Source organism: Macrosteles quadrilineatus, unplaced genomic scaffold (genome assembly GCF_028750875.1).
Source record: "Macrosteles quadrilineatus isolate MER2022 unplaced genomic scaffold, UCM_ALF_1.0 Scaffold_6__1_contigs__length_79288215, whole genome shotgun sequence".
Lineage (NCBI taxonomy): Eukaryota > Metazoa > Arthropoda > Insecta > Hemiptera > Cicadellidae > Macrosteles > Macrosteles quadrilineatus.
Genome location: NW_026542599.1, coordinates 31,601,046 through 31,627,429, shown reverse-complemented (window position 1 = coordinate 31,627,429; position 26,384 = coordinate 31,601,046). Strand labels below are relative to the sequence as shown.

General features: G+C 32.2%; 1 protein-coding gene across 2 annotated transcripts; it reads left to right on the top strand.

Moving 5' to 3' along the window:
- The first annotated feature begins 303 nt into the window (after positions 1 to 303).
- Positions 304 to 25,086, top strand: LOC128997114 (neuroligin-4, Y-linked-like). 2 transcript variants are annotated; one of them, XM_054422695.1, is made up of 9 exons: positions 304 to 383; positions 12,340 to 12,921; positions 14,474 to 14,732; positions 15,314 to 15,463; positions 16,685 to 16,885; positions 18,512 to 19,212; positions 20,051 to 20,202; positions 22,360 to 22,478; positions 24,331 to 25,086. In XM_054422695.1, the coding sequence occupies exons 2-9, from the start codon at positions 12,706 to 12,708 to the stop codon at positions 25,035 to 25,037; spliced, it is 2,505 nt and encodes an 834-aa protein (XP_054278670.1). In that variant the 5' UTR covers positions 304 to 383; positions 12,340 to 12,705; the 3' UTR covers positions 25,038 to 25,086. The 2 variants fall into 2 exon arrangements, with proteins under 2 accessions (XP_054278670.1, XP_054278668.1); XM_054422693.1 differs by having other exon boundaries at positions 18,512 to 19,218.
- The last annotated feature ends 1,298 nt before the right edge of the window (positions 25,087 to 26,384 follow it).

Here is a 26,384-nt window from a genome sequence, read left to right as displayed (position 1 = left end):
AAGTTAAACAAAGATCAAATTCAAACAAATAAAAAAAAACTTGTTAAACCAATAAAGTACAATCTTAAAGTACAAGCAAATAATTATAAACCAAAGACAGGCTAAATAGCATTGATAACAAACCATTTTCAGATTCAACGACCCAAATATCCCAGTTTGACAACCGAAAACACAAACGTTAATCTGAAGGTCAAGTCCCAAACGTCACCACGTCTTGTTTATGCCTAATCTCCACCCATTGGGTGGGTCTGGGTGGGCATGCGCCGCCGTGGGTGCAGGGGTTGTACACCAGTACGGCGGTGTCTACCGCGCGAGGAGGTGTACTCCTGGAAGTGGCGAAGTGATGTGAGGGTGGAACTTAACTGGGATTACCTCCAAACACGGTAAGCTATACAGTCATGATAGACTAACTTTATATGAGCTCAATACTGCATCGTAGACTTGAGTATCGGAGTACAAATTTAACAATACCAGTGAGTTGAAAAATACATTGTTTTGAATACGTACTGCAAGAGAAGGGACTGTTTTGTAAACTATATTGTAGCGAGTATAAGCGTATAGATGATTTGCTGATTTATTATTCTTTACACCCTACTAACTACTACTAACCCTACTTCTAAAAGTCCACTACGATGTTGTCAGAGGTATCAAAAACATATTTAGTTATATTTTTGCTGTACATGACTCAAGATGAGTCTTTGCTGCTGAAAATAGTCTTCGCTTGATACATATAAAGAAAAACATACGTGAAACTACCAACATTTGACAATTCTGCTACTAAAAGGGCCTCAAGGTATTCGTTTCTCTAAACAAGCATATTAAACATTTTACAATTCTAATACTATCTGTAACCACTAATTTTGATTTGAATTAAAACATCTTAGTTTTTTGCTTTTCATATTTGCTTTTCAAGTATTCAAAACAATTTGACAGTTTAAATGTTAAATCCATCAACTCTAACATCGAGAAAATAATTTCTCCGTGATTTAAATCGACACTTAACTGTAATGACCATATCTAAAAACAATAGTAAGTATAGAACCAGCCATGAAAACAGTGCAGTCGGCATATAGATTTTATGTCAAGTTTTAAGTTCACTTTTAAGCATTAAAATTACTGTGATGCATAATAGATTTCTAATGAGAATTGCACGCCTACAATAAATGATCGTTATTAAATATCGATTTGGAGGACAGCGTAGAATGGTAATCATAAATCCACTGATGAATCTATAAATCCACCCAATTGATGAAAGAGATTGGACAGTAACTGTGTGCATATTAACGTTTATACACACATAAGGATTTAAAATGTTTCATTAATGACATGAAAAAGTAGAAGTCAAAGAAATAATTCTGTATCTTATACTTTATATAGGAAATAATATAACATATGGGAATAAACAGATAATTAACATCTGAATTACAATAAAACTAATTTAGACTCACTTAACATAAACATATATGTATATTTGTTTCAAGGTAGGTTGAATAAAATCTTAATTACAGTACAGTCAGTTTCCTACAAATTATGTTTACGCAAGTTTACTTTTTGGTGTTATAACATATAACAAACGCACAGTATTTTGAATCCTTTAGTAATATTACCTAAAGACCACATATTACGTAGCCGCATAAAACCCAATTAAATTTCCAAGTTTTCTTTGCATAAAAATGAATTCTTTTAAGGATACAACACTTTACACAACTGCACTTATTGAGTAAACACTTTGCAAAATGAGGTAAGAAACTGGGTCATGAGTAAAGTTTAAAATGTGTCCACGTTATTTATGCAACGTTTCGATTAACCTTTTGTGCAAAATAAAGTTCTTTGCATACATTTTCTAGAAATGCATTATCAATATATAAATCCGTGAAATCTATGTTTCACTTATAAATTAATTCATATAAAATAAATGACCTCACTTATTTAATGTAGGTCAACACAAAGTATGACTCTAAAATATTACATCTTATATATTATTATTATAAATGTGAAAGTTTGAAAGTTTGTCACATTGAGATTCAAGTAAAAGCTACTGTACCAATTTATGGGTCCAGTAAATATACAACTACGAAACCCTTGCTTATGTTTTGCAGAAATACAACCAATATACTTGAATTGACATTGGCCTAACCCTCCCATTTATAATTTTATTAAATTTGAAACCCTAACATAGGTCCACCTCACTGGCTATAAAGATTTGCTAAGTTATTATTATTATTAAAATATACACATATTTATTGATCTTACCATGATCTAGTTGTTTGGCAAAAAGTTTGTTGGTGTATGATTTACGTTGTTGGTTATATCAAAAGAGGAGGTCATTTAGTTAATTAATCATAGGAGAAATTTTGTGAGTGTAAGCTTATTGTTTTCTTTGAAATATTTATAATTAGCTGCTAGTAAATAGGCCCATGTCAAAGAGTTGAGTTTGACGTCTATTTGAAACATAATGTTAAGATTTACTTTAGTGCTGCAATGCGGTATGTTGTTGGGTTCCCTTTGAACCGTTGACTTTAATACTACCATAAGTTAAACAGTAAGTAAGCAATTAAGGAAGCGTAGCTCTTCAAATTTAAACATGTAGTTACAGTATTTCTAAACAATTACTAGTCCTACTTATACACCATACCAGGTAGTCTACACCATATGGGTATATGTTGTAGGCTACCTAAGGTAAGGGTTACAAAGAACAAAGAACTGGAACTAAGTTTTTATTCTAAAATCAATTATGGCTTTGTGATTATTTTATGCAGCAGGTGTAGAAAGTCACCATTTTTCCACCACGTTTCACGTTTCCTGAGACAAATACTCTAAACAATTTTTTCATGATAAAAATACTTTAAAAAATAGCTTAAGGTCAACAAAATACTGTTTAAAATGTTTACCCAACAATATGTAGTTCACTATTTATTCGGTCATGTTGTATGTATTATTATAAAATGAGTATTTTAGGTATTAAATGAATAAAAATTGAAATTTGATTTTTATTAAGAAGGTCTTACGGCAGCAATGAAAACTGCAAGCCCAAATTGTTAAATTGATAAGTTAAAATCCTAATTTAAATTATTAACCATGGAAACCACAAAAATTCTCCTAAACGAATTCAAAAACAGTGAGAGACAACATGTAAAACGGATATCGTTGCAATAGCAACATCGTTTGTCATAAACTTTAAATATTAAAGCTGTGTCTCATTCTGATGACAGAGTTGCATTTTTGTAATGGTCTTTTTTCTCTAATCCTTGATAAACCTACTTCTTTTAAATTTACAAATATATATACTAGTACTATGTTTTTCTAGTAATCTTAAACAGAATAATTTTGTTTCAAATTCGTTTGTTGCAAATTAGTTATAAGACATAATGTTCAATCAATATCATAGAGGTTACCCTAAGCAAACTCGTGATAATATTACACTCTTTATAAGTAGTTCAAGATTCTTTATGGTCCTGTTAAAAGTCTTTAACAGTTACGTTTTTGTATATTCTAGATATAATAAACAATTCGTTGGTTCAGAGGTTTGTTTACCTACTGCAGTAAAAAAAAAAACCTTATAAGTCGTCCATATTTTTTAAATATTATGATAGAATAATATTTTACGAAATGAATTGAATCCTTTAAAGTGTATTTTCTAAACGATTTTATTTTATCTTGCACGAGGTTATGAATTAATTTTACGATGTTTGTTCCAATGCTACTCAAATATTAACCGAGAAAGATATTTAAAATACCTCGGTTGTCAGCGGTTGATTTTATACAATTTCGCTGGGTAATACATTCTGTAATCCCTTAATGAATTAAAGGTTTAAATCCTCACTGTAACACATAATAATCTTATTGAGGTAACATTTAAATGTTTAACAAATCTTAAAGCAATACAATTATTTTGTGTACTGTTTACAGATGTGGTAATGTGGTTATTTCCATGCAGGGGTTGGAAACCGTAATTATTTTCTCAGTAGTTAGTAAATGCAGGGTGGTTGAAAAACCATACCAATCCAAACTATGAGAACCAGGGGGACACGTTTTAAAGACAGACAAATTGTATAAGTGTTTGGTATCCTCGTTTTCTTCACTTCATTGCCGATCAGCTGATACACATTCTTGCATAATGTTACATATAAGGTTTCGTGTCATTGGGATTTTATTGCGAAGAAGACTCAAAGTTTGTTCTCCTAAGCTCATATCAGGTATGTATGGTATGTTTACGTTTGTTTTCGATATCTACAGATCTGTTTTCCAAAAGAAATGCAAGTGAATATATAGTTGATTTATTAGGTACTGGAATCACACCTGGAAACTTATTTACAAACATTTCTTGGTGTAAAATCGATGATTTTCTTTACGTATTCAAAGTAGAAGATTGCGTTCAAAGAAAATCATCGGTTTTTACAGAAAGGTAAATGATTTAGTTTCCATGTGTGTTTATAGTACTTTATGACACAATTATTTATTGACTTGTCAACAGTTTCATAAAACCGGATTTGATTAAAGAAACTACCTGCAATACATACTCTATTTGAGCCTGCAAAAACGCAATATTGAGTCTTTAAAATACATTTATAATAATACTAAAGCTCATACATAAGTATGCAGCAATGTGTAACTTGATCGGCAATGAGGTAATAAAAAACAGGCATAACCATATGGGCATGTTTTTTCGTTAAGCAGTGTTTCATAGTACTTGTGATTTGTATTATGTTTAAAAAAACACCTTGTAGTAAAGCCAAACATAATTTTAAAACACCACCTTAAAACAGAATGTAAAAGAGGTTACCCTTTTTATTAGTAGAGGACGTTTGTAATAACACCCATTAAAATGAACAAACATTAAATAATAATAACAGCTGAGGGTCCATTAAATCTCTAGAGAAGACTTTCATAAAATTTCCAAGGGTTGTTTATTTATTGAATAACGAATGGGGCACTTAAGTGGTCCCAGCTCACTAACGAATAACTTGAATCCTTTCTGTAAGGATTTTATTGATGAACATTTCCATAGCTTATAGTTGTATTCCCTTTAAGATAATTTATAGTTTTCGCAAAATGAAAATAGTTTGACTGTAAGCTACTATTAATACACTTAATATTTTTGGCCCCGTATTAAAACTTATTTGTCTAGCTCACGCCTATAGTTTACTCATTAAAAGATAAATTATTAATTTAAAAGCATGTTATGGTTGCATTACAAATTTACCGCAGTACTATGCAACTAAAAAGTAAAGTGATTTGGTATTTTCGTAAAAATGTAATTAATCACGCTTACATTTTGTACAATTTACATAAGATTCAGTTCTACATTAGGTTTGATTTATGTATTCACTGTGAAACAGAAATACTTCCTGTGTAAAATCTGTAATTCAATGTTCTATAGTTGTACCACCCACTTTAAAAATATTATTTAGAACTATTATTTATGTATTTCTATTGTAAATCAATAAACACTTATAAGTCAAATTTATGTGGAATACTAGAGTTAGGGTCATAATACCTCACTTGCGTACGCCTTTGACGTAAACTGTTTCATTTTGAAAGAAATCAAGTGTACGTATGTTAGTACAAAATTTGTCTAAACATTTTGTTGTAATTGAATATTTTAAACATATCTGACACTTATAACTGGCATATGGCATAATCTATGTCTTTAATTTAGCACATCGATATTTAAGAGGCTGAGTAAGATAATTTGAATACACAATCAAAAGGGAGAATTCCTTATTCCTCTTAATAAAGTATTCATAATCTTAAAAAGTACTGTGTAAAAAGTACTTAAAATATAAAAAAAATATTTATTCCTGTGGAATTCGTTATTCAACGTTAGATGTGTAATGAATTGTATGCTTTTGGTGTATATTGTTTTTGACTCGAGTTACGATACACAAGACAAACTTAAGCATTCAATATGTGCCCGTCTCACATCCCAGATGGCATTTTGCCAGAACTCTGTCTTGAATTTTTATTTTGGCAACTTCAGGAGAACGAAGAATAAAGTCAGAAGAAAAGTGCGATTTTTTAGGAGCGGTTGAAAATGTCTTGAAATTACAACAGTTTATTTTAATTGTTTACGCTAAATAAACTGTTGTTAATCTTTTTGTTTATATTTACTTTTTATTAATAACAAATACAGTGGAAAAAACAATAACTAGTGTATGTATTGTAGCTGTTAATTTTTATCAAATAATAGTATTGTTAGTTTCGTGATGAACGATCCGACCAAAGCTACTGTTTGGATTCTCAGAAAAACCGCCATGACCAACTTTAGCTGTAACCAAACCTAGGTGTAGTTAATCTCAAATGTAACACACAGAGTTTTGCAACCAAGGACTAAGTGATAAAATGCATAAGAGATAAACAAGAGATAAATTTCAAACAAAAGGAGTAAAAATAACCATGTTTAGAAATAATGATTATGCGTAATACAATAAGGGGTTTCCCTTTTAATTTTCTTTTTCAGCTGTCCTACTCAAAAGATTTTTAAAATTAAGGTGTCATTGTAAATCTTATTTAGCGGGGTGAAGAATGGCAACTAAGAAGGATAATGTCCTTTATGGGTTCGCTACCCAAGCGTTTCATTTTTAGAATGCTTTTTAAAAATATTTGCTGATGCTAGCGACTTCATTGTCATGCTTTGGATGTGAATTTAAATGTGAACAGTCAATCTATAAGTTGAATGTTGTAGTCAGATTGTAAACAAGACAGAACAATTTATGATAATTAATTTCTAAAATTCATATTATCTATTACTGTAACCTGACTGAGTTAGGTAAACCACCTTTCTTCTGAGGATCTAAAAGCAACAAATTTGGTTTAATTGTAAATTAGTATGTTTATTCACCTAATTACTGCACCAAATAAAAAATCTATTAAAAGTAAAAGGGTGTTGCATTATTATTATTTTAATAAACAATAGACCGGCCAAATTTAATCGTGGACAAACCAACGCAGGCCGCATGTCTTATGATGGAACACACATGTTTTGTTAAGTTTTTTTTAAATGTAAACTTAATCAGTCAACAAGTATTTATTTATTGATCAACACGTCTGTCAGATTTAAAGGAGTATGTCTATGTTAGACTTTAGGATTGGTCGTATGCCTCGAAACTAGAAATTCCCAGACTACTATTTACAAGACTGATGACGGAAAAAGGTACATACGTATTTTATATACGTAGAATCAGTATTGGTGGCGAACAAATGTGTTAGTTAGGATATTAAACTTTATATAATAGGCTGTTAAATATAAATTTACTTTTACACATCAAGATAAAGCAAGTTGTTAAGCAGCGCTGGGCCTTTACCAAAGAAGCCAAGATCTTTGAGTTGCAGCCCGACAAGAAAATTTGTTTTAAATTACCGTTTTTCCTGTACCAGATCATAAGTTTTAAAACGACAGCTTGGTAAAATATCTAGTAAGTAAGACAGACAAAAGGGGATAATACAGACAAACCCCTAATTATATCAAGTGTATGGATTATAAATGGTTATAATTTAGGTATATAAAATTCAGAAATATTTGTACATTAATCGACGAATACATTGAACTCAATTTTGGGAAATAAAAATTAGGCCTATCTAGCAAAACATATTGTTGGTTTATTGGTTTGAAAAACAAATAGGAAGTAGCCTAATGTTGTATACAATACATTTTTTATGAAAGATATTTACATTTAACGAAGATAATATAATAAAACCCTTTTTTCATTTAAATTAGGGCTTGCAGGTATGTAAATTCTTTATAATAATATATAAATTGTAAAGCGTATCCAGTGTTAAGTCACTTAAAAAAAACCCCTGCGAATTTATATACGTTATAATTTCTATCCCTGTAGCAGTTCAGACACATTTAAGTGTTTTTTTTTTATTAATAAAAGTAATAAAGTTTTTTTATCATTTCAGCATTTGGTCTGAAACCCTAAGAAGACTTAAGCATTCAATATGTGCCCGTCTCACATCGAAGCTGGCAGCTTTCCAAAACTTTGCCCTGAATTTTTATCTTGACAACTTTAGAGAAGAAAATACTGCTTGCAAATAAAGCTTAAGTAACGAAATTATCTATGCAAAGACACTGGTAAAAAGTAGGCCAGGTCTTCTCTTGATTCAGGGAATTAATTTTAAGAGAACAGTGTTTCTAAAAGTGTAAACATTTTTTATCATTTCATGATATATATTTTAAAAGCTAGATATGAAAAATTCACACTCATAGAAGTCATTGATAAGCGATTTAAACACCTTTTTTATGTTTGTTTACGAGATTCAGTTAATCTTTTATTGCTTAGTTTAGATTTTCATAACAATCAAACTGGCATAATGCCCAATTGCACATTGCTTTTTTATTCCAAGTATTAAACTTATAATTTTATGAACATTAAATATTATAGCATAGAAAACCATCAGCATCGTTTTTATATAAAAAAACTCAAGATACTTTGTTCATTTAAATGTTCAACTTCTTAAACTGCAAGAGGAATTCCGATAAGGCAATCTTTAAGTTGACTATATGACTGCTGAGCTTACAGTCACATCTTGAATGCATATAACTTTAATCTAGTGTCCACTATCATAGAATGGCAACGTTAATTAATAAATTTACATTTCAGAACACATCACCGAAATATAAAATATAGTGGACATTCAAAGCTAAATTCCTTTAGTTTACACTAAAAGGTTTGAACCAATTCTCATAGTACGTATAATTGAAGAGTCTCTGTATTAATTTTCGCTTAACAATACTTTATGCCCTATTGAGTTTAAGACTTATAGGTTTCAAGCGATAAAGTATACATTAACTATCCCAATTTGTAAATTTTGTCAGTTAAGTCAATAATGACCAAAAGTGAGCAAAAGCTTACTACAATTTAAAAAGTAATATACGGTGGTTGTTGAAACGGTTAAAAAATATGTCAAATGTTCTTAACCAGATCTTATTTTTTTATTTATTTTTTTTTTTTTTGTAAATTCTACTCGTATTAAAGCATCAATAGTTGTAAGTAGTAATTAATATCCTAATTCCTGTGCGTTAAAGCATTTATTAATACAGTAGGTTTGAAAGAAGTAATTTATTCAATGTAAACGGATATTTTTAATTAATAAGTTAACATTTGTTTAACTTGTAATTTATTATTTCAAAGTTTCCTTAACATTTTATCTAAACAACATTTCCCTACAGTATTATTTGATAACCTTCGCATTTCCCTAAGGTGACTAGTGAGCTTTCCAATGTAAAAAAGAAAATTAATGTACATTAAATAACTCCTTGTAAACACAATTAATGATTTTTAGCTTTCTTTAAGGAAACTAGTAAAGTTTTATTTGCAAGGAGTATTTAATATAAGTGTAATTATCTTTTTAATATTTAAATCTAAGAAAAGGTACATATTTGCATAGCATTGAAAGATGCACTACAAGTGAAATAACATTGGCCGAGTAAAATATATTTAATCAACAACACACATACATACATTCAGTTTGATATTAGTTATTTTATATTAATTAATTTTTGTATCAAAATTAATTTAGTCCAACCTAAAGTAAGTAGCAGTTCGTGTAATATTATACAATGTCTAATTAATTATATCAAATAATTATATTGAAATGGTAAAAAACATAATTTGCTGCTAGTTTACCCATACAATAAGGACCAAATTAAACATTATTTATCAGTTTTAAGCGTAAATTGAGAACTAAGCATTTTAACACGTTTAATAGAAGACTAAAAGAATAGTTGCTGAATTATTTGCCTTGTATAGACTTGTTTTTATAATTCAATCCTAAAAATGTTAATCTATTTAAACATGGGATAAGCTTATATAACTAGTCTTGTAAAATACATCCAACTAAACTTTGAGAAAGCAATAAGATATCAAATGTATTCCTTTAGAGACCTTAGAAAACCTTTTGTCCAAAACAAGTTAATTAGCTAAATTTATGTGTACACTCTAGTTTCAATTTTAGTGTACCTAAACTTGTTTTGGTTTTAAGTAAACGTTTATGTTTTGTTTCCCCAACCAGAAACTTTAGTTATTTTTGTTGTTAGAAAACAGTGTTTAATTTTACATAGCAATGATTTGTGAAACTTTGTATTTCCTCCAGACGTTTTTGAATTATTCATTTAATTTCTTTAAAAAAACGGAGTTACAATTTATTTATAAAAGTCGAGATATCATTTTAGACATTACTTTAAAAGAAGTAGTAAATGCTTTTCGCAATAATTGTTTTTGTTTAGGAAGAATATTAAGAACTATATATTATATTCTTGAAACTAAATTAGGCATAGTATCAGTTTACCAAAAGCATTTAATATAATACAAACAGGTAATGTAGAGCAATGAATTAAATACATATATAAAACATGTACAACATTTACAATCTTTTATTAGTATTTATCGTCTTGCGAGTCAACTGTATAATTATAAATATATTATTACAAGTGTTATTAGACGTATATTTTTCAGATATACAGGGTGTCCCACGGGAAATAATATTATTTCATCCTTGGACGTTAAGCCGTTCTTCGGTGATTAATTTGAGACACCTTACGTGGGAAACCCTGGATAATTTATCACATATATCGGAATGTTTAGTCCTTTTTGTTGTTGGAAAAGAGTGTTTAATTTACATAACAAATGTTGTGAATTTTTCTTCTGACGTTTATGATTTATTAATTTCATTTCTTTAAAATAATGGAGTTACAATTTTACATTACAATGCTAAAAAAACACTGTTGAGCAAATATTGGATTTCAGAGGGTAGTAGAATTAAATATTCAGCAATGAAACTCAATATAATAACATTATGAGAACATAAGTTTATGCTTTAATGGAATACTCACTCTGCGTCCCTTCGAGACATGTGCAGTCTTAATACTCGAACGTGAGTCTTCAGTCCTTCTGGAGTTTAATGGACGAAAAAGACCAATTTATAAAATAATTCAGAAATTTACTGAATATTAATCCAACGAAAATCAGTTCAGATGGGAGACGATGTGTCGATGTTGTTTCTGGCATTCCGCCACGTCACGACAACACTGTAGGTTCCTTACACTGATACAGCCTCCTAAGTAAATACAGTTTTTAAGTAAAGACATTATTACTACAATATCAATGAACCCATGTTAACATTAATATTCCTATTTTATAAACCACAAAAGGGATTTTGCTTTTTTTATATGCAACCTCAATAACAAATAATTGAATCCCCCCACACAGTTCTTGAACCAATGTCTTTCATCGTGGTAAAACTTGATATCTTTCACAGATACTATTCTTCCATTTAAAACCAAGGAATAATTTAGAAAAGTGTATACAATTTACAATCACCCCACCAAATCAACCCCCCCCCCCTCTAATATTTCCGTATCAAAAGCACTTTAGCAGCATTAGACTACAGTGCTTAGCATTTTACTAAGTTCTTATTATTGTATTATTTTACTCAGTAACAGATTTTCTACAAGGATATTTCCAACATTCCCCCAACCAAAAAAGGGGGCATGGGGGTGGAGCTATACCCGATATGTATTATATTTAATAATATAATATATTATTATATTATAAAAATGGTTCAGTGAAATTAAATAGGGATCAGTTATTTGACTACGCAGGCACTGAATATTTTATAATAAAGCTATTTATCATTATAAAAAATGTCTCGGTTCAGTTGATACGTGGTTTTATCAAGTTTAAAATTTATAGTATTTTAACAAAAAAATATATTTAAAATATTGAAAATATGAAAAATCTGACATTTTAATAAAGTTTTTTTTTTTATCAAGAAAATAGAAATTCACTTAGTCTGCAGTTTCGTTGTAGGGGAGATTTATTTTTTTATTTTAGTCAAGCATATTATTTTAATTTTAAGAGTAGTAGTTATTTGTTTAATAAATTAAACTGTCAACTGAACTCTCCTAATTCGTTATAATTAACTGTTACCAACTAATGAATGGAGTACATAACATGCCTGAGCTGAAGGCCTAACAAATTATCAAAATTTTAGAACAACGTGGATAGTAACTTTAAGATAACGAAGTTAAGATAACGAAATTATGAAGTTCGTTTGGATAAACAATTTATTATTATATTTACTGTATACATTGATAATTATAGTGGGCCACAAATAGAGTTTTCTCAATATTTCTGATATATAATATTGTAAATTCTTAGATGAAGAATAATAGAAAAAAATTTATTATAGAACCCATCCTGTATTCAAATACTATTAATATTTCCTTCTCACTTGGTTTTCTTCGCTTTGAATAGTTGGATACGATATTATAGTACATTTGAAATTTACTATTCGTAATGTGATATACAATTTATAATACTTACAAATTTTTTTCAGATGACGTTAATGGAGAAGGGGACGTTGATACGAAACACACATATTTACATTCGACTGCTGAGAGTGATCGAAATATAAAGCTCGATGAATCAACAAACTGGCTCATAACCCAATCATAACGATGATCCGGACAATTTTTATACTAGAGTCCACAAAATGATAATCGAAAAGGAGAACCTCCTACTATATCTCAAGCTGTTTCTAGTTCGTTATAGCTGTTTCAGATTTACGATTTGAAAATTGTTTATCTAGTAATTGTTCAAGTTTTCTATACTATTTAAACATTTTTGTCTATTATAAATGAGCTTTTAACCCTAAGCCCCTTGACCACCGGAGCCTGTAATATGAAATGAGAGGTTAGACGGGATGGGAAGACGATGTCACGTGACCACACACTCGCACGCACATGCACACACTGTGTCTGCTAAAAGACTTTGTCTGCTGTTCTGCAACAACGCTGTCTTGCTATTGTACGTGCTGAGCCTAGGAGAGCCCAAGACTTTGACAAGAGTTGTACAGACCAAGTACGGAAAACTACAGGGATTCCTCAGACCATTGCCTTCACCACTCAAACCTATTGAGGTAGACGATTGAACAACATAGTAAATAGCTAATTAAGTTGAAAGGAGTTGTTCAGCTTCCTTTATATTGTTTTACACATCATGATATATAGGCCTGTTGATTATGTAAAAATTGAGTGATCTCAAGTACATCGCATGTTTAAGATTCCCTGTTGTCATTAGCAATATTTACTGTTTGAGATTTTGTAAGGAAAAACACTGATATATATTGCATAGTTTACACAATGGTATATGTATTAAACTCGCCTTTGGCTCGAGAAATGGTCACGGGGGACCGGGTGTTGTCCGGGATTTTTATCTACGTTGATAACGCGGATTTAGGTAATATCACAGATTTAGAGGATTTTATAGATGGGTTGTTTCTGGTGAATATCACACAATTATTAAAATGTCAGAGTCTCGATGTGGGACCGGTGCTATAATGAATAAATTCGCTAAGTCCTAACCTCTAAAACTCTCTTTACTTCAATAATCATAGATATAAAGTTATAATCTTAGGAGAGATCAAATAAGAGGGAGATAAAATATTTTGAATTATCGTAGGCCCCTTCGGGGAAGGGGGGGCTTAAAGTCATCGCTATGAAGAATAGGCCCTCTTTGGTCGAAAACATGAAAGTTAAAACTACACTTATAGGAAACGTTATTATTATTACCACTTGTCACGTTTCCGGAAGAGGCGGGGGCGGGGTTAAATATAAGGCATAAACATATATGGGGATTTTCAAAATGGTTGTAATTCAAACAATTGCCGTTTCAGACCAACAAACCTACAACAATTCAAAATATCTAGAACGTCTAGAAACAGTTGAACATTATTCTCAAAAGGAGGATTCAGAGTGTGGGGGGGGGGGGGTTTAGACCGTGACCAACTTACCTAAGGGTTAGCAAGAGCTTTAAATCGCATTTTATTATCCTCACGTTTATTTCACATAAGATTTACATATGTTTAATCAATTGAGGAGAGTTTAATTATAAATATGAGAACTTTAAATATCTTTAAGGTAATTTGGGCCAAAGACCAACACCTCTACCAATTTTCAAAACTCTAGCTCTTATACGAGTGGGTAAGAGGGCATAATACAAAATTCCAAATACACATCTATCAAAATGGTGGTTTTTGATGGGGTTGGAGTGAAGATACGTGAAAGGCGTTGGAACAAAATTTACACAATAAAAATTTGTAATCATCATTAGTTTTATTTCATATAATCTTACCGGTTTCATTTTAGTCATGGTCATTATTTAGTATTGGTCCTTTTATCAGGATATGTATGGGTACAGTTTCGAAGCGGTTCAAGGTCCCTTAACTTTTTGATGGTTCCAACCTAGCAAACTTTTTGATAGTTCAGTGGGTGTATTAAAGTTGCACTGACATTTTAAAGAAGGTAGGATGCTATTTAGAAATGTATCTAAACTGCCTTAGAAAAAAAAAAAAAAAAAAAAAAAAAAAAACTGTTCTTCTCTGTGGAATTAAATAAAAATAATCTTTAGAGAAATCAGTGGTGTCTTTTTTTACAACATAAGCCATAGCTTGTTCCAAATTCCTGTTAAAGGTGTTCCTGGGAGTCCCGTACGCTACGCCACCTGTTGGAGTAAACAGATTTAGCCCTACAAGAACGCCGGGACCGTGGTCTGGAGTGCGGTTAGCGGACAACTTCAGCCCGGTCTGTCCGCAACACCTTCCTCGACTTGACAACGAGACGTTAGAGAACATGCCGCGTCAGAGACTGGAGATGATACGGCGACTGTTCCCGTTGCTGAAGAACTACAGTGAAGACTGTTTATACCTCAATGTCTACGCACCAATGCAAGGTGAGCGGGCAGGGAATATGATAGGTAGCTTTATGCAAATTGTCTAAGCAAAGGGTTGTTAACCTCTTTACATTTACAGACATAATCTTCGCTTGTGTATGAATAGGAAAGATAATAGGTTATACTGTATTAATGACTGTTAAGATTTCAGATTAAATAACAAGTATGTTTCATAATTGTGCTCACATTGCAGACCACGCATTCATTGGAACTAATACAACATCACAATTGATAATGGACACTAATTTACCGTAAATGCATTTTTCTTTAAGTAAAAATGTCCTGATAACCACAACAATTCCTTGTAAACTGCAATGCTTTTTTTTATTGAAAATGCATGTAATATTTATATCTGACAAAGGCCAACATTAAATATTATCAAGATGAGGATTTGGACTGTTCTAAAAAAAAAAATCCAAAGATGCCTAAAATAAAAATAAACAATTTATAATAAAATCAAAATAATATCAGGAGCGTAAAAAGAAACTAACCAAAATACAGTAACAATGTAACCTTCACTACTGTATATCTTAGCATCCATGCATATTCAGCTTGGTATTCACTTTACAATGTGTTTACAGAAGGGAGTGTACAAGCCAGGCTGCCCGTGTTGGTGTTTATACACGGAGGATCTTACTTATGGAACAGTGGGAATATATATGATGCTGGTGTGTTAGCTAGCTACAGCCAAGTGGTGGTGGTCACCATCAACTACAGGCTCGGAGTGTTAGGTATGATAAACTGATAATCGTGTTTCCTTATGTTTGGAGGAAAGAGCAATATAATACAGAAAATGAGAAACGTGTTTTATACTTGACAAAGAGGTGCTGGGTCGCTGTATTCACGATGGTCGGTTCCTTGGTGGAATTTAAACCTTGGTACCAAAATTGAATGTCTGACCTCTAATAACTTCGCCACCACCGTGTTTAATAATTTGAAAATGAAAAATATAACCTGTATTGATATATAGACTGAATTTAGGATGATTACGTAATCAATTTACTAATACCACGTCTGGTGTTGAATAGGACAACTCTATTATAGAAGGCTAATTCTCCTAATGACCATTGGACACATTTTTCACATAGGAGAAAGCCCTCCAAAATAATTAACTAAAAAAATTAAATGACAAACTGGAATGAAGCAATTATTAGAAATTACATTGAGAGACTAAAAAGTTTCTTTTAGAAATGTTACCAAATGGTTACATTTTTCAAGAAAACTATATATATATATGACAAGACTCTGATTTTCTTTAAGTAACAGGAATGTATGCATTAACCGTTTGTGACATTCCTATTTCAATTCATGGAGTTTAAAGTAAGTTTAAGTTTAAATTATATTACAACAAATATTCGCTTCCCCAAGGTTTTCTCAACGCCAACATGGCGCCCTACTCGTCCGCCAGAGTTAACTGGAATGAAAAAACTGCAATTATTAGAAATTACATTGAGGGACTAAAAAGTTTCTTTTAGAAATGTTACCAAAACGTGTGTGGTCAAGAAATGTGTTCAAGAAAACTATATCTGACACGACTCTGTTTTTCTTTAAGTAACAGGAATGTATGCATTAACCATTTGTGACATTCCTATTTCAATTCATGGAGTTTAAAGTAAGTTTAAGTTTAAATTGTATTAGAAAAAATATTGGTTTTCCCAAGGTTTTCTCAACGCCAACATGGCGCCCTACTCGTCCGCCAGAGTTAACTGGAATGAAAAAACTGCAATTATTAGAAATTACATTGAGGGACTAAAAAGTTTCTTTTAGAAATGTTACCAAAACGTGTGTGGTCAAGAAATGTGTTCAAGAAAACTATATCTGACACGACTCTGTTTTTCTTTAAGTAACAGGAATGTATGCATTAACCATTTGTGACATTCCTATTTAAATTCATGGAGTTTCAAGTAAGTTTAAATTTAAATTGTATTAGAAAAAATATTTGTTTTCCCAAGGTTTTCTCAACGCCAACATGGCGCCCTACTCGTCAGCCAGAGTTGCCAACTACGGACTGATGGACCAGGTGGCAGCCCTGCACTGGGTACAGCAGAACATAGCAGCTTTTGGTGGGGATCCTGACAATGTAACTCTGCTGGGACACGGGACTGGAGCTGCTTGTATACAATTCCTTATTATGTCACCAACCGTGATGCCAGGTTAGACTTAGAGTAAATAAGTCATCCAGTTTGTCCTTTGCCTGGAACATTATTTACACATTACTTCACCCTTGGCCTGGATGGTTGTGGCATTATCTCTAAGATTAAATCTATTGCAGATTAGCGAGATTTTGTCTAGCACGCGACAACTTGACCATCTCACTCCTCTAAAATAAATAAGGGTTAATGTCTATTAGGGAAAAAGATTGAAAAGTAATACTAGTTACCCAACGACGGTTTTCTAAACTAGCCGTTCCACTCCAGTTCTTAGAATTGAAATGATTCACTCAACAGCATTGATCACTCACTTAATTACATTACGAGTAACATACCAATGAGATTCAAGGATTTTGGGAAAAGAAGTAAAATTGTAATGACAGTAAGTCATTGCATCGCTGTCAGTGGCAATGAGAGGATATAAACTAAAACATAACCTCACTTAGAAGTTGTGGGTAGTGATTGTTATTAATTAAAAACGGTCGTAGGTAAAATAGTGTACGCAACGCAAGCCTTAGTTGTTACGTGATCGTTGTGTAAACCACTATTTTGAAATTTATTTCGCAACACGTTTCTAAGGGGATTTAAAAATGAAATTATACAACAGTATACATTGCTAAATTACATTTCTTAAACATACGCAACCTACCGTAATTACATTACTATAAACTAATATATTTTAAATAAACTAAATAAACATAATATACTAAATAAACGAATAGAACGTAAAGAGGCCAAATAAACCTGCCATTATAACAAATACCCTACCAAATCTATGAATATTCTAATTTCAATAAAATTTTCCATCACTTTATTACATACAAATACTGTATATCTTGCATAGTATCAACATGTATTGCAAACTCCCTTGCCATCGATGATAGATTCAAACTACCAAATCCGGTTTTATTACTATTCTCCTAAGCACTGAAAATGTGACATGAACATAACATTCGCATTCTAACAGACATGGTAGGAATGGAAATGTCAGGAACAGCACACTAGAACGATTTTATGTGCTTGAAGTAAGTGTCATTTGAGGCAGTACAACTGCGGAGCTCTTAGAACAGAGTCGTGAAAGTTTACTGAGCCAACCACCAATATCGAATGCTGAATATGATATTGAAATCCAACCCCATAACCGATCCCGTACCCGACGTTATCGTTAAACCTCTTTATATTTTACCCACGTTTCTTTTTCCCAATTTGTTTATAGTTTGGTAAGATTTTGTGCATTTTGTCAAAAAATATTATGTGAAAAAATGTTGTGTTAAATATAATATTAAATGATTATGGAAAAATAATTTAATACAATATTATATTATAGCCTATTTTGGTTTTGAGGAATGGACATAAAACATGTTTAATTTCTAATTACTTAATAAAAAAAACTATAACAGAAAACAGCACAACTAAAATACATTTAAAATAATTCTAGATCAATTAGAACAGCATTTTTTTAAACTCTTTATTTAAACATGCATTTTTGAATGCCACGAATTAACAAAATAACAAGATGCGATTAATACAAATAACTGGTTACTGTTTAATACTGTACTAAACTTCCCATATTCCTTTTCAGTATGTAAATTACATAGGTCAAAATATAAAACTAAAACTGATTTGCAGGTTTATTCCATCGCGCCGTGCTTCTCTCAGGGTCCGCCCTCAGCAGCTGGTCCCTAGTAGAAGACCCTGTCTACTGGGCCGTGCGTCTCGCCAGACAACTAGACTGTCCTGTGCCAGACGATCTCCTAGCAGACCACGAGACCATTGTAGACTGTCTGAGAGAAGTGCCTCTGGCCAAACTGATGAAAGCAGACATCCAATCTCCAGCACACCTCTCCTCCTTCGGCCCCAGCGTGGACGGCGTCGTCATCAAACACAACTTCCGCAAAGAGATGCTGACTGTTAGTGGGTACAACCCATCCAGTGACTCTCCCTTCAACAGTTACGACCTACTACTAGGGGTCGTGTCCAACGAGGTGCTTTCTAGGTTCTCCCTTAAAGATCTTAGAGCCGGATTCGACGTTCAGCGGAGGGATAAAATATTAAGGACTTATATCCGAAACGCGTATAATTATCATTTATCGGAGATCTATTACTCGGTTGTGAATGAATACACAGACTGGGATAGAAGTGTGGACCCGCTAGCGGTGTTGGGAGCTACTGTATCTGCGCTGGGGGATGCGCTGTACAACGCTCCCTTAGTACAGACTGGGGATATGCTTAGCACACCGCCGCTACCCAGTGGACAGCTGTCACCGACGAGGGCGCGCACGTTCTTCTTTGTGTTCGACTACCAGACCAAAGATGAGGACAATTCGCAGGTAAACGTAAGCAGAGACTCTTACTACAATAATTAAAATGTATATTAATACTGTGCGGGTACGTACGAAAGTAGATATTTTGTGAATATCATCGATTTTATAATACCTTGAATGGAAATTTAAAAGTCGTACGTAATATCTTTTAAATTTCTGGTATTATATTCTATACTTTAATACTTTACTTTAATACTTTCTTATTAAATGGCGACCATACATAGTAGGTATTTAAGGCCAAGCATGAATGGAGATGAGTGTAGGATGAGTGGCGCGATCTTGTATTCTTGTTAGTGACTAAGGCCGACATTCCTTAGACTCAGCTGTTAATTAATAGCCCACACAGCTAATGGCAACTAAGGAACCTACATTTTATAGTGGAATCCGAACCACATTTTTGCCTTGGTATATACGAATTGGTCTAATTGTCAGGACAGTACTGCAAATAGACGTAGTAGTCACTCGTGCGGACGTTAATCCACACCAGGGAGTATCGCATCCACATTGCATGCCTATAAATATCCACAATTCGTCTTAATATTATTTTATCGAGAAGGAAACTTATAAACTAGCAATAAACTTAACATGTAGTCAAAATTAGATGAAAATAATTCCATGAAATAGGTAGATTCTGGTTTTATAATACACAAAAAATCCAAAGATCTCATAATAAACAAAAAATCCTTGCATTGATTAAATATCAATTCAAAATCCACTAATGGTCTAAGCCACCTATCGTGAATTTACTCTAGAATTTAGCTGCGTCAGAAATCTTTAATATATGTTAATATATGTCTTTAGTATATGTGTATGTATCATATTTTCTGAATATTCTATTTTGTAGATCAGTGGTGCCATGCATGGTGAGGAGTTGCCCTATATATTTGGTGCTCCTCTGATCAATTCGCTCAAGCCTTTCCGAGGTAACTTCTCCAGCTACCAGGTCGCACTCTCGGAGTCTTTGATGCTCTTCTTCGGCAACTTCGTCCGATCAGGGTGGGTTCCATTATGTAATAACTAGTTTTAACAAAATATTAATGCATCTCTTGGACTGTCACATTCTTTCCATTCTAAAACTGCTAACTTATACAACGAGATATTGAAATTTGTTTAAGGGAAAATTGCTTTATATCATCGTTTTATAAATTTTAAAATATGACTAATCAACTAAAATTGTTACACCAACACATTTTTTACTTAATATTTCAAATTCTCTACCTAATCAGCTTATTGAGTGTTGATACTCACTAAGTGAAACGTTTGACAAATACTATATGTCTACGTAGAAAAATCTTAATAAAGCCTCGAGGACTTGATTTAAGTTTAAAACATGAAATTAGGAAAACACTTAAGTGCAAAAATGTTACACCTCACTATTGTCATTTACCATCGAAAAACGTTTATGACAGTTTAACATGTTTAGAAATATTTTATACATGTGACGTACTCTTACTCATTTCTCCCGTAGCAATAACGTTATTTGCAGCAATTAAATTAAACAAATCTCACAACACTTTTGAAACATATATTTGCACCTACACTGTTAACTACATATGGCCAGTACATAACAAGGATAGTTAGTAGTGATCAATTTCGATTGGATACTTCAATCATCATTTGACCTAAAAGCGAATCCAACAAGGTCTGATGACCATTTGGAGTAAATATAAGTTTCAAGAGTATTTATTAGACGAATTTTTATTTGCTTGTTGTAAATTTAATTACACGTTCAATGCCGATCAATGAGTTATTTAACCTAATATAGTGGGAAAACAATTTTAACGACAACCAAACCAACAATTTTATTGTGGTCTAAAAAACGTTTTCTCTAAAATCAAATAACTAATGTACTTTAAAAATGTTTTATTTATTTCTTTATCATAAATATCTTAAACGAGTTTAAACATATTACAGCACACCATTATATTTTCAAAGTTCAGAGTAGCTTGAATGAGGTTAACTCGAAGGTATTACATAGTTACAGCTAAGAGAGTATTGATATCACCGTTCTACTAGTGTTTCCCAACAGGTTTCAGCATTACCATAATACTCTACTCCTCTAGCTACTTTAGTTTAATGGTCTCTTACATCTGTTAAAGATAAGAAACTCTTGCAATCTATAATCCAAACCCGTTAGTCTCGATTTAATGATAGTAAAAATACAATTACTACAATTGACAAGTAATTAACGTGGAAATATTTTTGTATGAACTATGATTATATCTGTTAGAAACTTATGACCTCTTTTCCATCCATCTTTTAACAAATGTGTTTTTGCAATCATGATTATTAATAAAACATATTTTAATGTAACATAAATATAAACGATAGTGCGTAATAGAAACTAAGGAAATATAAACATGATTACAACTACATGTTTACACAGTCGGTGAAAAACTGTCGAGCGTCACTATGGGTTGAACATATTTTCCCGATTATTTTTGTTGTTTTCACTTTAGTTGAGTGAAACGATGTTTTATTATATTTAAGACTGTATTAGCTATGTTAGACTTCAAAAAAGAAATCATTTTCTTTCATAATATACGAAACCTAACGTTATTTCGAACTTATTAGTAATTACGATTGACTTTTACATCTTAAATCGTAAATTTGATTTCAATATTTTAGTATTAAACCATTGTGTGTATACAACATATATTAATTTCAAATATTTATTTTTAAAAAGAGAAAAATATGTACACAGTATACCTTAGGTGTAAAAGTAGCATACGTAATCTTTGATAAAGCCCAAAGTACCCATGAACTTTTGAGAAAACTACAAGTCACATCCCCATAAACCATATACTTAAAATGTTTGTCATGACGAGAAACCTATCCATTATTTAATAAATTGCCCTTTAAGGTCGTAATTCCTTTCCAAAGGGAACTTTCAATTTACCTAATGTTAAAAATACCTCAGCTGTACTTATTTGTTTGTATTACTGTGTTCTTTTTTGTTTATTTCTGCTTAAATTACCCATCAATAATTTTATTGATACTTATGGAGTCAAACGGGGTGAAGCCCATGGGTAACAGCTAATTTGGATAGTTACTTAATATATTTTCATGTATTTAATTAATAATATATATAAAGCATATAATTTTGTCATTGTTAGTTGGTTATGTTTTAATTTTTTCGAATGTATTTTATAGAGATCCAAATGAGTACGAGGACAACAACGCGTTTCTTGCTGTGTCTAAAGAACGCAACAGATATCGAGCCTTAGTGTGGGAAGAATATGACATCGCTCACCAGAAGTACCTTGAAATAGGTAAGTGTTATTAGTTTAGTAATTAAATCGAGTAACATTATAATGATAGTTGACTAGATAAACGAGAATTAGTTTTTGGAACAAAACACATGAATACTATGAAACATGAATGGTAATTAAACTAATAGACTAACTACCATATCAATATTCTTTTTATTTTTAACAATAAGTTCTTCCTCTGGGAACGACCACGTCGGAAAACTAGGAGAAACACTAGTTGCTGACGTTTCGACTTCGTTGCAGATAGGCATCTTCAAAGCTGGTGACAGGCCTCACAATGAATTGTCTAAATACTGTACTGTACCGGTTAATTAAATACAGAATCGCCTGATTAGATTTGAAGGTCAGCTTTATTTTAAAGTTGGCTTATTAAGGTAGGGGGAAGATATTAGTCTATAGATATTTCAATGATTTTTTTTTCTTTGAAATATAAACCAATTAGATGCTTATTGTAGTTTGAAATTAAACAATGGCAATCTAGTAATGAGAAATCCCATTGAATTATAATGTCTGATGTGACTGATCCAACTCTTATAACAGTTTTTTTATCATACAAGTCCAAAATATAATTTTTTCGTTTGGGTGTTATGTAATACATTTTTTATAAGCAAACTCAACTAAGTACTATTTTTTATAACTTAGTTGAAATAGTGTTTAACTTAAAAATCCATTTGTAAATTATCGTCCTTTCATTACGATAGTTTCAATAACTCAACAAACTAGTTAGTTGTATTATTTGTGAAGTAAATAACAGTTTTTTTGTCCAAGTTATAAAATTCTAAAGTTATAAAACTTTTTACTAATAAATTTGTATTATAGAAGCCTTGTTATGCAAATGTAATGCAATTGTACTATTAGAATTAAACAACCTCTATGATGTATCGCATCTAAAAGTAATTTGAACGAGTTTAGTTTTATATCAAACAAACACCAACTGCATTGATACGCAAGATGGTAAGGTTATATTGTTTCTAAAAGCAGCATTGTTGTTATTCAACCAACGTATTGAGTTTGAGTATAATACAGTAATATAGAGTAGTTCAGTATTATTAGATTTATAAACAGTGTGGCACAGTTTGCATAGCAAGTTAGCAATATTCCTACCCTGCAGATTCAATTTGGAATGTAAATTTATTATTTTCAAAGGAATACAAATGGAAAATAGTAAGATTATTAGATCTGGAACGTTCAAATACAATCGCAACCTTAAGATTTTCAATATATGTAAAACACTAACCTAAATTAATCCAGTACAAATGGATAAGGTACATCAAACAACATAGCAATTTTTACCGAATTTCAATAATTGCATAATTGTCAAAGAGAGAAATGGTTTATTTACAACCAAACAATTTAAGGATAATAGAAAAAGAGCATTTAATATGAATCAAGAGAAGAATTATTTTACGCTTGTCAGGTAATTATTTTTGAATCTATACAAACAGATCTAAATAATAGGATCATTCACCGTCTAGCTAGCAAAAGATAGCACCAGCTCGTTTTAGTCATTCATCTTCCAGTCTTATTGACTAAACAATGGCTATTAAGCTTTACACCCAATCAAATAAAACTGTATTTTCTTCCTCTTTAGAAATAATAACAGTTTTTTTCAAGTTTCCTACTTAGTACGTGTGAGGATTTGAAAAAATACGTTTGGTCAGATAGCTTAAAGTAGGTTTTTACTAAGTCTGCAGAAAACGTCTTATTTTTAGCGAATGTACAAAAAGCTCTATAATAGAAAGTGGTTTTGGTGACTTTTTTATTTTTAGTATGGAATATCACTACAAGAAAGTCACTGAGGTCAAACTATTAGGTTCATCACACATTCTAACACATTATTTTCGTTCCCCAGGACTCCGGACTAGAGTCAAGAGCCACTACAGAGCACACCAGTTGTCACTATGGCTACGTCTCATCCCTGAGCTTCACAGAGCTGGTGCTCAGAGTTCCAACCCAAACCACAACCAGCTGCAGCATCACGAAGATGCTCAGCTGTACGAGGGCATCGTCAGACCCGACCAGCTGTTTACTCCTGTCTCCATCACGACGACCACACTCGAAGACCTTCCTCAAACCACAGAGGCCACATCTACTTGTGTCAGTGTCGAGACACCCGTCCAGCCGCCCAACACTTCAGAACCTCTCAACGTGGAGTTCGGTTACGAAGCTTACTCCACAGCGCTCACTGTCACCATTGCCATCGGATGTTCTCTCCTCGTCCTTAACATTCTCATATTCGCGAAAGTCTACCATAAAAAGGACACAAAGAAGCCGTTGGAAGAGAATAAGTTGTCGTCAGCTAGTGTTATTGTGGATATGGAGAGGGACTCGGTGTTCTCGAGTGGGTCTTTGGAGAAGACTCCTTCCCAACACTCCCTACACAAGTGTCACCACACAGTGCTTCCTCATATGAACAGTTTGCCCCTCAACCCTCCCAATGGGAGTGTACATAGATACCTCCCCCCGGCCGAGAGCACTCCCCTCCTCCCGTTACCACTAGCGCAGTCTACAGGGTCATTCAAAGTTCCTTCGGCAGCCATCAATGAAATGAGAGTATGATGTTGGACGAACGCTCACGGATATTTTAATAATTATATTTTGTGGAATATTGGTACTACTGATTATTATTAAATTGTCTTTTTACTTTGGGCGTTTTATTAGACCTATGTTTGCATGTATGAGCTTTATATAAACATTCTCTAAAGCTATTTTTTAACCACACTACTGTCAGTAGGTCCAGCAATCACAATAGAAACATTTTTCAAGTTGGTTATTGAGAAGAAATAACAAAATTAACTAAGACAAATTATAACATTTTAACTTTTTTCAACTTTCAATATAAATGAATATGTTAATTCAATACAAAATCAAAATAAAATTAAAAAAAATAGATCGATTTGGGTATGAATATATGTGTATTAAATAACTAAGAAAGAAAATATAAGTATGCAGTAACTTTTATAATTATGTATATAACATGAACACAAAATATTCTTTTAAGATCATTTACTTAGGTTGACACTGTCGCTCAAGTTTAAAAAATAAAATAAATGTGATGCTAATTTTAATATTTTTATCATTATATTGGTTTTTCAATGCCTGTACATATCCAATTTAGAGTCTATTTAGATCAATTTATGGTCAATTCATTTAAAAAAATATTTACAGCTGTATAAAAGGTATAAAATCCGAAACTTTTATCAAACTTTGAAACATGAACTAACGTAATACTGTGCTTCAGTTTCTTGCAAAAAAAGGAATGTAAACCGTGCTACACCCACCCTACAGCCCTGAGCTGGCTCCAAATGATTTTTCTGTATCCTAAGGTGAAAAAGAAGCTCAAAAGGCTGGCGTTTTTCAACTAATACTGCGACTGTTATGACCTTAGAGGCAATTTTGAGAGTTATGTTTAAGGTGGACTTTGGCCACGTCTTCAAGGAGTGTCAAATGCGCTGGAACAAGTTTGTGGCTTTGAATGACATCTACTTAGAAGGATATTAAAGTGTTTACGTGTAAACTTTTTTATTAAAGGTATTGAGTACTGTCAGTCCTTATTGAAAACCCCTCGTATACGTAATAAAAAACTTAAAAGTAACGTAAATTGAGTAGTTTTTAACATTTACAAAAATACGGAAGTATACGTGCTTCCAGTATAACTATTTAACTACATTGTTACCAAGTTTCATGAAAATCCGTTAAAAAACGGTATCCGAAACGGGGGACAAAATTAACGAAGCTACTGCGCTACTAGTCTTTACAAAACTTGGCTCAGGCAGTAGATAAACACCGACGTGTCGTTTCAGTAGTCTTGTGTATAAGATTTATTTTTCAGAACGGCAAGCATAATGACCTCGTGATACCAGCCCGTCCTAACTACCTTACCTTGGGGGTCATACCCACAAAACG

What these genes read in the sequence shown, in the direction of transcription:
- LOC128997114 (XM_054422693.1), top strand. Translation starts at nt 12,706, where the DNA reads ATGGGAAGACGATGTCACGTGACCACACACTCGCACGCACATGCACAC. An exon ending in TGTCTACGCACCAATGCAAG is followed by an intron (nt 14,733 to 15,313) that starts GTGAGCGGGCAG and finishes ATGTGTTTACAG; the next exon opens with AAGGGAGTGTACAAGCCAGG. An exon ending in CTACAGGCTCGGAGTGTTAG is followed by an intron (nt 15,464 to 16,684) that starts GTATGATAAACT and finishes TGTTTTCCCAAG; the next exon opens with GTTTTCTCAACGCCAACATG.